This window comes from Schistocerca americana, chromosome X (genome assembly GCF_021461395.2).
Source record: "Schistocerca americana isolate TAMUIC-IGC-003095 chromosome X, iqSchAmer2.1, whole genome shotgun sequence".
Classification (NCBI taxonomy): domain Eukaryota; kingdom Metazoa; phylum Arthropoda; class Insecta; order Orthoptera; family Acrididae; genus Schistocerca; species Schistocerca americana.
Genome location: NC_060130.1, coordinates 103673393 through 103687167, shown reverse-complemented (window position 1 = coordinate 103687167; position 13775 = coordinate 103673393). Strand labels below are relative to the sequence as shown.

At 44.9% G+C, this 13775-nt stretch overlaps 1 protein-coding gene across 3 annotated transcripts in view; it reads left to right on the top strand.

Moving 5' to 3' along the window:
* Positions 1-13775, top strand: part of LOC124554988 (sarcolemmal membrane-associated protein-like) — a 337706-nt gene that overhangs the window by 256156 nt on the left and 67775 nt on the right. For all 3 annotated transcript variants that reach the window (XR_006968506.1, XM_047128729.1, XM_047128730.1), the window contains one exon: positions 281-417. Coding sequence is in view for 2 of the 3 variants with exons in the window: in XM_047128729.1 (XP_046984685.1) it covers positions 281-417 (137 nt within the window). In the remaining variant the exon portion in view is untranslated. The remainder of the gene's footprint in view (positions 1-280; positions 418-13775) is intronic.

The window sequence follows — 13775 nt, the reverse complement described above, 5'->3', positions numbered from 1 at the left end:
TCTTTGTTTTTACTAAACCATTCCCTGCCCTAAAAAAAGATGAAAATATGAATTCTTGGAAATTATTGTTTTCCCTGGTTTTGTTGACTTTGCATTGTCACTTTGTTCATTTGTGATTCGACAAATTTTCCGTGAAACTTAACAGAAAATGTTTCTATTTAATAACATACAAGGGAACCAGTGACAAAGCTCTCTCACCAAGCTTCATATTTCTTGAGGCATTGTTCTGTGATAATTACTGAATTGTTAATATTAATGTCTTTTGATGTTTTAATTGAAGAACTGCTGAGTGAAGCACGGAATAAAGCACAGTCTGCTGAGGAACAAGTATTACTGTATCAGAAGGAACTTGAAAATGTTCAGCAGAAAGTAAAGAGCTTAACGGAAGAGGCGACTATTCTTCAGCAGCAACATCAGGTGAGCTCCAGTTCTGTTCTACATCAGCACTTCTAGATATTTTAGTATTCATTAGTTTCCATCCATCATTGGGTAAAAACAACCAACATTGAACATGTAGTGTTATTTATGTTATTTTACGGAAGAATAACTCTATTTGAGATGTTTATGGGTTTTTTTATTGCTCCATGGTGGAACAAGTTAAAACTGAAAATCACACAAACTGCTGCTCTTCCACTAGTGAGTGCATCTTACGGATCAGTCTTTGGCTTATCATGCCTTTCTGCTTAATAAATGCTAATACTCATAATTATGCTGTTGTGGCAATGTACAGAGCCCCAAAAACTAAAGATTCTTATCTGATGATGGCCTAATAGAGAGTGACAAATTCTAATAGGAAAACTCCAATTCGTGTGCTTTTCACTCTTCAATATGATTAAAAAGCTCAGTGTTTGTGATGGCAGTGTGTGTTGTCCTTTCGACTTGCAAATCTTTGAGAGAGGTGCTATTCTAGTTTTTTCTGAAGCCAAATATTGCTCAAATTGTGTAAGTGGGGTTAAGAGACAGCTATAGTTAGTTATTTGGGTTTACTTTTTTATTCTCTCAAATGAAGAAATGTTGAAGATACAGGAGTGAAAGGAAAACCTGTCTCTTTGTTTTGTATCAGAATTTAGATGTAGTCAGCTTTTCAATGAATCAGTCTATCAGAAACAGAAAGAACTGTTTTTTTTTTTTTTTTTTTTTTTTGCAGGGCATATATTCTGTAACTTGTGGATAGTGAGCAGTGAATATAATGTACATTGTTATATAGGGGAAAAGCTGTAATATTGACTTGCGTAGATGTTTATCCCACTGTTTGACTGTTGAATTTTGAGGTTCTTGATGTGACTCAAACCCACATCTGGCCTCCTGATTTTGGTTTTCCATGTTTGCCATAAATTGCTGAAGGCGAAGGCTGGGATGGTTCCTTCGAGAGGGGACATCCACTTTCCTTCTTCATCCTTCCTTAATCCGAGCTTGTGCTCTCTCTCTAATGACCTGATTGCCAATGGGACATTAAACACTAGTCTCCTCCTCTATCTCTACATTAAATAGGCAAGTAAAAGATAACTTAGTGTGTACACCATTTGCTGTTTTTCTCGAAAAGTGATAAGTGGTTGAATACTACAAAAAATCACCAGTATTCTCCTAATGATTCTAATTTTTTGAACGTCTACTAAAAAATAATTTTGTTACCTGGAATCATACCACCCTTTGGGCATTATGAATAGTCAGTGCTAAACAGTAAAAACTGAGGTTTAAGAACTCGGTTTTTTGTGTTAATTCATCTGTTTTCGAGGGCTACAAGTAGATAAAGGTATCTTATGCTATTATACAGACATGCAGCAGATCAGCTACTTTCTGTTGATTTTGTATTCTATGAATGAATTGTTGTTAAGTTTTTAATTTATTTCTGTTCCCATAATTTCCTTCCTCTATTATTATTGCATAGAAATGTCAAACAAATCTTATATCGTTTAAAGAAAATGAAGCATTGTACTTCATTGCTATGTCGCTTCATAAAAATATTTCCAGACTAAGGCTGGATGTCATTCTGTAATACAACGAATATCTGGCGATGACATCAAGGAACTACTGCATACACCAGGTGGGGGCAAGTCTTGCAGACTGCCACGTACATGTGTACCTTAAGCTATGACAAACGGCAACGGGGACATAATCGTGTCAGCAATGCTGTACCAATTCTTATGCCATGTGTTTGTTGCTCATTTTTGTTAGCATTGGCATTAAAATAGCACTGATCGCTTCCTGATTTTCTGTAATAACACAATATTTCAAACCATTGCAAATTTTATGAATAAAACTTATATATTTTATTCACCTACATCACATCTCTTGATACTTTTGCTGAAAAAATCATGCTAAAATATATATTCATTTTGAGCATAACAACCCACAGATGTAGGTAAGAAAAGATGTCAAAATGGGCTAAAAATAATGCCAACAGTGTTTCCCCTCTCCCAACATATGGCTCATAATTTTGGTCATTGATAAGATTCTTTCTTTCTTTCTTTCTTTCTTTAGACCTTTTGTCCCGCTTCGATGTGGGGTCAGCCTTGTTACTATTGATTTGGCAGTGTTAGTTGCAGAGAGTGGCTGGATGCCCTTCCTGCCGCCACCCCAAACCCTGGGACGGAATTAGTGTACCCCAGCTGTCTCCGTATAGTGTAAGTCATGGAATAGTGTGAACGTTTTCAGATGTTTGAGAGTCTTGTAACTGAGGTGAAACATGGGGACCAGCTCGGTACTCACCTAATGGGATGTGGAAAACTCCCAAAACCCACATCCAGGCTGGCTGACGCACCTACCAGAGTTCAGAAAGCAGCGCATTAGCACTCTTGGCTACCCTGGCGCGTCTCATTGATACGATGCTGTCAGTACTAAATTTGGAAACTTTTTGGGAATAAGTAGACAATCGTATAAAAGTGTGAAGTGCAACGAGGGGGGGGGGGGGGGGGGAGGGGTGGCAATGAGGCGTAGTAGTCTTGATTTTCTTGATTTTTGGGATTGAAGTTTCTTGTGGTGACATCGTACGAAAAATTCTTACATAACTTTTCACATCAGATCTGGGTAAAATCTCAAGCTGCCAATGAAGTTCATTGTACTCATCGGGAGCAACTGACTGTCATGGCTGCTGTTGTGAGGACCATTTGTAGTGCATAGACAGCTTGCGATTGCTTAGAGTTATGTTGTCATTATGTCATGCTGCCAGAGATTGTGTTCAAGTCAGCACTTGTGGCACCTCTGCACTCTTAGGGTTGTAAACATTTCAGTACGTTTTTCTGTCTTCTCAATGCACTCTTCCCATGTGACACCACCTGTGCAGACATGAAACTATGAAGGCTGATCAACAGTGACTCAGACAAATGTTCCCCCATATATGTTTCTTACTCCATTTCAATATATATAAAAACAAAGATGAGGTGACTTACCGAACGAAAGCGCTGGCAGGTCGATAGACACACAAACAAACACAAACATACACACAAAATTCTAGCTTTCGCAACCAACGGTTGCCTCATTAGGAAAGAGGGAAGGAGAGGGAAAGACGAAAGGATGTGGGTTTTAAGGGAGAGGGTAAGGAGTCATTCCAATCCCGGGAGCGGAAAGACTTACTTTAGGGGGAAAAAGGACAGGTATACACTCGCGCGCGCGCGCGCGCACACACACATATCCATCCACACATACAGACACAAGCAGACATATTTAAAGACCATTTCAATGTTTACATGAGCATTTTCAAAATGCTAACCTCCAACTTGATGGCTTTTTAAAGCCTCTGCCAGTTCCTGAACACATGGTACAGGTTATTTTTTTCTCAGTTCCTTGAGAATCACCTTACTTATCTTGAGCACTGCTTCAGAGTTCTCAAATCAAATGCCCCAATGTTTTACCTTCAGTCATGGGAATAAAAAAAAGTGCAGAATGTTAGACCAGGGCCATAAGGCAGCCACAGTACACGTGTAATGTCAAATTGAGCCAGAAGTTGCATAACTTGATTTGTGATATGACCTAGTGCATTGTCGTGATGAAGTTTCCATACAGTCTCAGAAAGTTTTGGTCATTTCCTTGCCTTGTTTATTTCATTTAGCCAATATTAACATCTAGCATGCTGCTGTAACAGTAGTGTGAGGGGGAACTGTATGCTGGTAAATCATTCAATGAGAGTCAAAAAATGGGATCATCGTCACTTCCCCTGCACATGAAACGAGTTCCGTCATTTTTGGTGTTGGAGAACATGGTGATTTCCACACTGTGCTGGCTAGTTTTGCTTCAGGATCATAATGATGCAGCCATGACTCATCACCAGTGAAAACTTTATCCAGAAATGTATTCCCTCCATCAGCAAAGAGATGCAGCCTCTCACTACTTGTGTCTATTTGCACATTCTTTTGTTCGGGAGTCAACAGGTGTGGCATTCAATAGGCGCAAACACAGGTAATTTGGAGATGATCTTGCATAGTCGTAAATACAGTGCCGTATGAAATTGCTAACACCGCACTGAGGCTATGTAATATTACCTGCCAATTGTTGTGAATAAACACAGCAGCTGCGATGTTGACTTCAGTCACAGCAGAAGCCGAAACTCTCGGCCCATCTTGCTTGACACGGGCAAGCCAGTCTTCTTTGAAGTCCATGAACCTCCTAAGTGCTGTTGCTCAAAGTAGTGCATCTTCACTATATGCTTGCTGCAGATTTTAATCAATTTCAGTGGCTGCATGGTTGAAATAAATACAGAATTTTATTGTGTCATACTGCTCCTCTCACACCACCTCCATTGATTGATATGTGAAATGCAAAGAGCATCTAACAAATAGTGTGTCAGTACCAACCTACTGACATGAGAGTGCTTCTGACTATGGACATTATACATAAAAACCCACAATTTTCAAATATTCATGGTACAGATAGGAAACTATCATTTAAGCTACAGGAAAAAATAAGTCTCAGGTCTTTGTTCAGCAGCCCTTATATCTCTTAACAGCATGTTATAATGACGATGTATATCAATCAGTCACAGTCTATGAGCAATAAAGGGTATCACAAAGCCAGTCACAACAATCAGTTTTTCCTGTCGAAGATGATGAAGGATTTTGGTCGACAGCTCAACATTTGATGTGGCAAGTAAACTGAGAATGCTTTATACTGGTCTTGATCATTGCAGTAAGTCTGAAGTTATTTTTCTCCTGATTGTTACTCTTACCCCTCTTGCCATAGTGGTTAGACAAGGTGCTTCTGGAAGTCATCATTTTGTGGAAAAACACTGTAATACAGTTTACTGTGTGATAGAGGACACTAGAGGAATTGTCTATAAACATTTTACAAAGAATAAAATGACAATTCTGCCTTGGCTGTTAACTCTTGGAAGGAACTATTATTTGATTTCATCTCAGCTAGTTAGTTTCATCTATGTATCACTGTTATCAGGCTAAACAGATCATGTACAGAGGTGGACAAATCATCTTATCCTTTCCGAAATTATCGTAAGCATTTCTGGAAGCTTCCACACATAGCTGTGATGGCATGGTCAGTTTTCTGTTTCATAGTAATGATTTATAGGGTGGTAAGTAAGGAGGGAATAGGGGCTCTGGATGGTGAAGAATGGAGTGTGGGCATTGTTAAGAAGATGTATGCACCTAGGTCACTATTACATGTTATGGATAGATGGTGGTGATATGATTATTAAGATGTTAATGTTGATGTCAACAACGATGCAATTACTATAAGTATTTTAAAAAAGGTAAAATGTTGGAACTGATACAAAGTTTGAGTAATAAAAGACTGCACTACATCACACATGCACAATAACTTTGTGGCCAGTCGATGAGTATGTGAAGATCAAATGAAATTGTATGGTTCCAAAGACGTTTCAGAGTCTCTAACATCTATGAAGTCTATATGCAGACTGAAGCAATGAATGGAAATTTATACCAGGGCCAGGATTCGAACCCAGGTCTGCTGCTCATGAGGCAGATGCACTGACCACTATGCCACCCGGGCACAGTGACTTTGATTTGGCTGGCAGGATGGGCAGAAATCTGCAGTTGTTTGCTCATGGTGCTGTGGTGTATAGTAAGGTGTTGAAGTTAAGTGACTGTAGGAAGATACAAGATGACTTAGACAAAATTTGTAGTTGGTGTGATGGAATGGCAGTTGGCTCTAAATGTAGAAAAATGTAAGTTAATGCAGATGTGTAGAAAAAACAAACCCGTAATGTTCAGTTGCAGCATTAATAGTGTCCTGTTTGTCACTGTCACACCGTTTAAATATCTGGGCGTAACTTTTCCAAGTGATATGAAGTGGAATGAGCATGTGAGAATTGTGGTAGGGGAGACGAATGGTCAACTTTGGTTTATTTGAAGAATTTTAGGAAAGTGTAGTTCTGTAAAGAAGACAGCATATTGGATGCTAGTGCAACCTATTCTTGAGTACTGCTTGAGTGTTTGGGATTGACACCAGGTCTGACTGAAAGAAGATATCGAAACAATTCAGTGGCAGGCTGCTAGATTTGTTACCGGTAGGTTCAACCAACATGCAGTTGTTATGGAGATGCTTCAGGAATTCAAAAGGAAATCCCTGGAGGGAAGGCGGAGTTCTTTTCGAGGAACACTATTGAGAAAATTTAGAGAACTGGTATTTGAAGCTGTATGCTTAACAATTCTAGCACATTTCTCATAAGGACCTCCTGCACCATATGGTGGCTTGCAGAGTATGCATGTAGATGTAAATTTAGCTACAATGTGCAGCAGAAAGTGACTTAATTAAACTTTGTAAAGGTGAAAGTACTTACACGTCATCTTCATTGATTTCAGCCGTATTTAATTTGCACTGAAAGTGCATACAACACTTCCATCAGCAGCAAATAAATACACAGTTTCAACAGTTTGACAGTTATGCTTTGAACGACAGTGCACTGAAAGCATACACAATAATTTGATATATCAAGTGGCTTCAGCATATCTGCGATTTGGTTTTGTATGCTATATACATTAAGAGCAGTGAACATACCCCTATCGTCCTTCCATTTCACTGTGAACATGTCACCTTTATACCTATATAGCATATTGTCCCACCATTCCACAATTATGTAGCAACTAAATGCTGCCAACATACATACCACGAAGATAAGATACAATGACTTAGGCCTCATACGCAGGCATACAGATACTCGTTTTTCCCTCAATTTGTGAGTGGTACAGGATACATTCGACCATGCACCTTGTGGTGGCTTGTGGAATATGTGTGTAGATGTAGACGTATGTGTAAATGTGGAGGGTAATTTTGATCTGCGAAGATTCTTGGCATATTTGGAGAGGGAATGCTTGTCACTGCAGATGTGACAGCCATACATGAGTAGACTGTATGGAAGGGACTTCTTGGTGTGGAATGGGTGGCAGCTATCAAAATGGAGGTGGTGCTGGTGGCTGGTAGGTGTGATGAGTTATTGTTCTTAGTCTATACCAGATTTTCCATTAGACAATGGATGAGGATTTATTTGTGTCTCACTTTAATATTAATGCACTGGCTTTCACTCCTTGATAAGTGCAGAAAGAACAGCTTTCTTTAGAGAGTGCCAAATATTTTGTACCCTAAAAACATTTGATTGTAGGTGATTAAGACATATGTAGACTGTATTTGTGACTGCAGAATCTGCCAGTGGAAAGCTCTCACTGCACTTAATTCAGAATTTTATGCAAGTGTATCTGCGTAAGCTAATGCCAGCAGATTGTCTTACAGTACCAGATTGAACTGTAATGCACTCTGTCATTGATGTCATCGATGACTCACTGTTAAAAGGTACCTACACCTCTTCAAATTCTTATTACCTTTTAAAGCAGCCTTCTATTATCTGTAACACACTTTCAACCCCTATAACAGTTGTCAGTGGTTCATTTGTGTGACCATCCTCGCCATAAACATCACATAATTCATTGATGAATGTACAATTATTGTTTAGCAATAGTATAAGGGCTGATGAAAAAGTTTCCATTCAAATATCGTACAATCCAGAATCAGTATACAAATCAGGCAAAATCGTCATGAGCATTGAGGCAATTATCCAACTGATGCACCTGATTGAAAATATCTATTTGGTAAATCACTGCCCTGCTGCATAAAAAAAGTCTGTAACTGCCTGCCTGACATACTCGTCAGACAGTAATCTTAGACCTTTCAAGGCCTTTTTTAAGGGACTAAAGGCATGAGAACGACATGAGAAGAGATAAGGACTAGAGGGATGAGGGGGTACTAAAGTGTCTCCTACTTGAGTTGGCTTAACTTCTGCATTATGATGTTTCTAACATGGGGACATGCATTATCATGAAGTACAAGCACCCATTGTACAATTATTTTAACAGTCATTCTCCATTCTCATGATTGTTTTTAACAGTCATTCTCCATTCTCTGATGGATGTCTGGTGGCGTTTGCCCTTCAGCAGCCAAGAAAAGAATAACAGCAAAATGTTGCACTAATCTCATGGCCTCATATTGGTGTTTATATACCAGTGATCTCTATACTACCTGGATGTTGAACTTCAGCTATCTGATCGTGCCAGCCATAGATGCTCATATTTCGTTTCTTGCCAAACTACAACATGGCTGCTAGGAAATGTCACTAGAACACGAAAAGAAAATACTTTTCAATTCCACTCCCTCATCAGCCTATTACATCATATTTTGACATAAAGTTCAAAACAAGAAATCAGTCAGCAATTCTTTGTCACATGCAGACCAATGGAAATTTGTTTGCCATACTAAGATATGGCGGACGACGCACAGCACATGATTTGCAGACACGCTGCAGTTCTATATTCAGAGACCAGACTTCTACATCCAGTTTATATAGAGGTCACTGTTATATACCCACATCAAAGTCGCACTAAGGCGTATACACTGCAACAATGCCCACAAACGGAAACTTTTTGATTGCAATGTAGATTGCAGTGTCACCTACACACAGCGAGACTGAATGTCAGGGAGAGTGCTGACAACAGCATTCCAAATATATTCTCAATCTGATAGGATTTTCATTGTTATCCACAAAAATGAGTGGAACCGCGTGACTGCTACGGTTGCAGGTTCGAATCCTGCCTCGGGCATGGATGTGTGTGATGTCCTTAGGTTAATTAGGTTTAAGTAGTTCTAAGTTCTAGGGGACTGATGACCTCAGTAGTGAAGTCCCATAGTGCTCAGAGCCATTTGAACCACAAAAATGAGAATCACCAATGCCATCTGCCTATGGTTCAATGTGATGGTATGGATCTCTTCCCTGTATCTTCAAAGCTAGCTTAAAGCATAAAGAACACCATCTTACCTACAGGGATTCCCATTTGAGTTCACGAAGCATGTATGTAATACTTACATGTTGATTGAACCTACAGGTAGCAAGTCTAGCAGAAAGCCAACCACTGGTGAAGACCACAGAAATGATTTATTTGAGGAAATCAAAATTTTCACTAATGGTGATTGACAATAGATCTGGGGATTGTATACAAACACTAGCAAACTGATAGTAGATCTGTGGATAGTATACAAACACTAGCAAACCCGGCAATTCTTTGCAGTAGCTAATTATGTATTGGAACTGAATATACATCTTAATTTCTTACTCCTACACCGTCTCTATCCATTCTCTTTGCTCATTTACAATGCTATGCCATATGTGGGCTATTGAACTTGTCATTCAGTTTTCTATTTTAAGAGCTTTAAAATCTATTTGTAAATGCCTGTCTTATACTGTATGAATGGTCAATCAGTTATGTATAATTACTTTAGGTGTGGCTGTCTCAGTTTTAAAATTATCTGTGTATAAATTGCATTTGAAATTTTATTTAAGGGGAAAGAATATGCAGGGTAGTCATCAACAGTCTGAAAAGCTTCGATGGGCGCATCATGCGCTACAATCTTTCGGATATAAAACCCAATAACTTGAGACTGAAATGAGATCGTTCTGATCCCCAAATTTAAATAAAATTTCAATATATTATCTAGATTTTATTCACTGCAATGTGTGAGCTAAAATCAACCATATACAAAGTTTATGTAGTGCGTTTTCACTTCTGCAAAATCTTTGATATTGCACGATGTTTTGCTTAATGTGACACAGCATGGTAACTAATGTATATAGCAAAAAGTAATCCAGTCCCTTATCAAGCAAAGATAACAAACTGAATGTCATGCAAAGATCCAATTTTTTACCTAATAGTTTTTGAAAAATTGGTGATTAGTATTTTATGTTGGCTGGAACGCTCTCTCTCCCCCTCCCTCCCTCTCTCCCCCTCCCTCCCTCTCTCCCCCTCCCTCCTCTCTCCCCCTCCCTCCCTCTCTCCCCCTCCCTCCCTCTCTCCCCCTCCCTCCCTCTCTCCCCCTCCCTCCCTCTCTCCCCCTCCCTCCCTCTCTCCCCCTCCTCCCTCTCTCCCCCTCCCTCCCTCTCTCCCTCCCTCTCTCCCCCTCCCTCCCTCTCTCCCCCTCCCTCCCTCTCTCCCCCCTCCCTGTCTCTCTCCCCCTCCCTGTCTCTCTCCCCCTCCCTGTCTCTCTCCCCCTCCCTGTCTCTCTCCCCCTCCCTGTCTCTCTCCCCCTCCCTGTCTCTCTCCCCCTCCTGTCTCTCTCCCCCTCCCTGTCTCTCTCCCCCTCACTGTCTCTCTCCCCCTCACTGTCTCTCTCCCCCTCCTGTCTCTCTCCCCCTCACTGTCTCTCTCCCCCTCACTGTCTCTCTCCCCCTCCCTGTCTCTCTCCCCCTTCCCTGTTTCTCTCCCCCCTCCCTCCCTCTGTCCCCCTCCCTCCCTCCCTCCCTCTGTCCCCCTCCCTCCCTCCCTCCCTCTGTCCCCCCTCCCTCCTCCCTCCCTCCCTCCCTCCCTCCCTCCCTCTGTCCCCCTCCCTCCCTCCCTCCCTCCCTCTGTCCCCCTCCCTCCTTCCCTCCCTCCCTCCCTCTGTCCCCCTCCCTCCCTCCCTCCCTCCGTCCCCCCTCCCTCCCTCCCTCCCCCCCTCCCTCCCTCCCTCTGTCCCCCTCCCTCCCTCCCTCCCTCCCTCCCTCCCTCTGTCCCCCCTCCCTCCCTCCCTCTGTCCCCCTCCCTCCCTCCCTCACTCCCCCCTCACTCCCCTCCCCCCTCACTCCCTCCCCCCTCACTCCCTCCCCCCCTCACTCACTCCCCCCTCACTCACTCCCCCCTCACTCACTCCCCCCCTCACTCACTCCCCCTCACTCACTCCCCCCCTCACTCACTCCCCCCTCACTCACTCCCCCCTCACTCACTCCCCCCTCACTCACTCCCCCCTCCCTCCCTCCCCCTCTGACTCCCCTCTCCCTCCCTCCTCCCTCCCCCCTCTGACTCCCCCTCCCTCCCTCCCCCACACCCCTCCCCCCTCTGACTCCCCCTCCCTCCCACCCCACCCCCCTCCCCCCTCTGACTCCCCCCTCCCTCCCCTCTCTGACTCCCCCCCTCCCTCCCTCGCCCCTCTGACTCCCCCCTCCCCCCTCTGACTCCACCCTCCCTCCCTCCCCCCCTCTGACTCCACCCTCCCTCCCTCCCCCCTCTGACTCCACCCTCCCTCCCTCCCCCCTCTGACTCCACCCTCCCTCCCCCCTCTGACTCCACCCTCCCTCCCTCCCCCCCTCTGACTCCACCCTCCCTCCCTCCCCCCCTCTGACTCCACCCTCCCTCCCTCCCCCCCCTCTGACTCCACCCTCCTCCCTCCCCCCCCCTCTGACTCCACCCTCCCTCCCTCCCCCCCCCCCCCTCTGACTCCACCCTCCCTCCCTCCCCCCTCTGACTCCTCCCTCCCTCCCTCCCCCCTCTGACTCCGCCCTCCCTCCCTCCCCCCTCTGACTCCGCCCTCCCTCCCTCCCCCCTCTGACTCCGCCCTCCCTCCCTCCCCCCCTCTGACTCCGCCCTCCCTCCCTCCCCCCTCTGACTCCGCCCTCCCTCCCTCCCCCCTCTGACTCCGCCCTCCCTCCCTCCCCCCCTCTGACTCCGCCCTCCCTCCCTCCCCCCTCTGACTCCGCCCTCCCTCCCTCCCCCCTCTGACTCCGCCCTCCCTCCCTCCCCCCTCTGACTCCGCCCTCCCTCCCTCCCCCCTCTGACTCCGCCCTCCCTCCCTCCCCCCTCTGACTCCGCCCTCCCTCCCTCCCCCCTCTGACTCCGCCCTCCCTCCCTCCCCCCTCTGACTCCGCCCCACCCTCCCTCCCCCTCTGACTCCGCCCCACCCTCCCTCCCCCCTCTGACTCCCCCTCCCTCCCTCCCTCACCCCTCCCCCTCTGACTCCGCCCTCCCTCCCTCCCCCCTCTGACTCCGCCCTCCCTCCCTCCCCCCTCTGACTCCGCCCCACCCTCCCTCCCCCTCTGACTCCCCCCTCCCTCCCTCCCTCACCCCTCCCCCCTCACTCGGCCCTCCCTCCCCCGTCCCCCTCCCTCCCCCTCCCTCCCCCCGTCCCCCCTCACTCCCCCTCCCTCCCCACTCACCCGTCACTCCCCCTCCCTCCCCCCTCCCTCCCCCCTCACTCCCCCCTCACTCCTCCCCTCACTCCCCCCTCACTCCTCCCTCCCTCCATCTGTCCCCCTCCCTCCTCCCTCCCTCCATCTGTCCCCCTCCCTCCTCCTCCCTCCATCTGTCCCCGTCCCTCCCTCCATCTGTCCCCCTCCCTCCCCCTCCCCCTCCCTCCCTCCCTCTCTCCCTCTTTCTCTCCCTCCCTCCCCCCCCCCGAGTGAGGTGGCGCAGTGGTTAGCACACTGGACTCGCATTCGGGAGGACGACGGTTCAATCCCGTCTCCGGCCATCCTGATTTAGGTTTTCCGTGATTTCCCTAAATCGTTTCAGGCAAATGCCGGGATGGTTCCTTTGTAAGGGCACGGCCGATTTCCTTCCCAATCCTTCCCTAACCCGAGCTTGCGCTCCGTCTCTAATGACCTCGTTGTCGACGGGACGTTAAAACACTAACCACCACCACCACCTCCCTCCCTCCCTCCCTCCCCCCCCCATACACACACACACACACACACACACACACACACACACACACACACACAGGTACCCAGCATCTAGTGAGCAGTACAGCCATAACAAAAGCCACCTCAACACTTAATGCAAGGAGCATGCCCGTAGCAGCAAAACCATTGACAGAGCATTGTTAAAAAATGTGAAGTAAATTGGTCACAAACTTTTTTGATATTTTTGGTAACAACATCAAATAGCATCTTGTTTTCATGTAGTAGTGTAGATTGGAATGGAAAAATCTTGTCTTGGTATTCTCTGTGTTTGATTATATGCTGAAATACGTGGACAGAGTTATAATGAATGGTCTCCTGCAGATGCAAAATTTTAACTCTCCCTGACCTTTGCAAAATGACATGAAAGAAGATAAATATTGATACTGAGACTAGAAAAAACTGTCAGAGAAATGCAGCCTGCTGCCCAAGGCATGCTATGTTACTTTGTTTAGTAAATAGTGACTGAAAGAGCAAACTGTATTTAATTTGTTATGATTTGGATGTAAACATATGAACTGTCAGATTTGTTATTAATCATGTCTCATCAGGGAATAGTGTAATAGGTCATTCTTCGTCACGCCTACATCAGGTATGTTCCTTTCTGTTTGAACACTGCTGCATTATGGTTTTGTTGGCTCACACACACCATGTACCTATGTGCACTGATAGTATTTTCACATAGACAATTTCAGATAGTTTGCAGTGAAAGTTTTCAATGTGATTATATTTGAAAGTGTATCTGAAGCTGGGTTGTATTCTGCTCTCTCTTTTGACTGCTTGTTTGTTAGTAGTAGTCATTTTCTGATTTTGTAGTTATTCATAAATGACCATAACA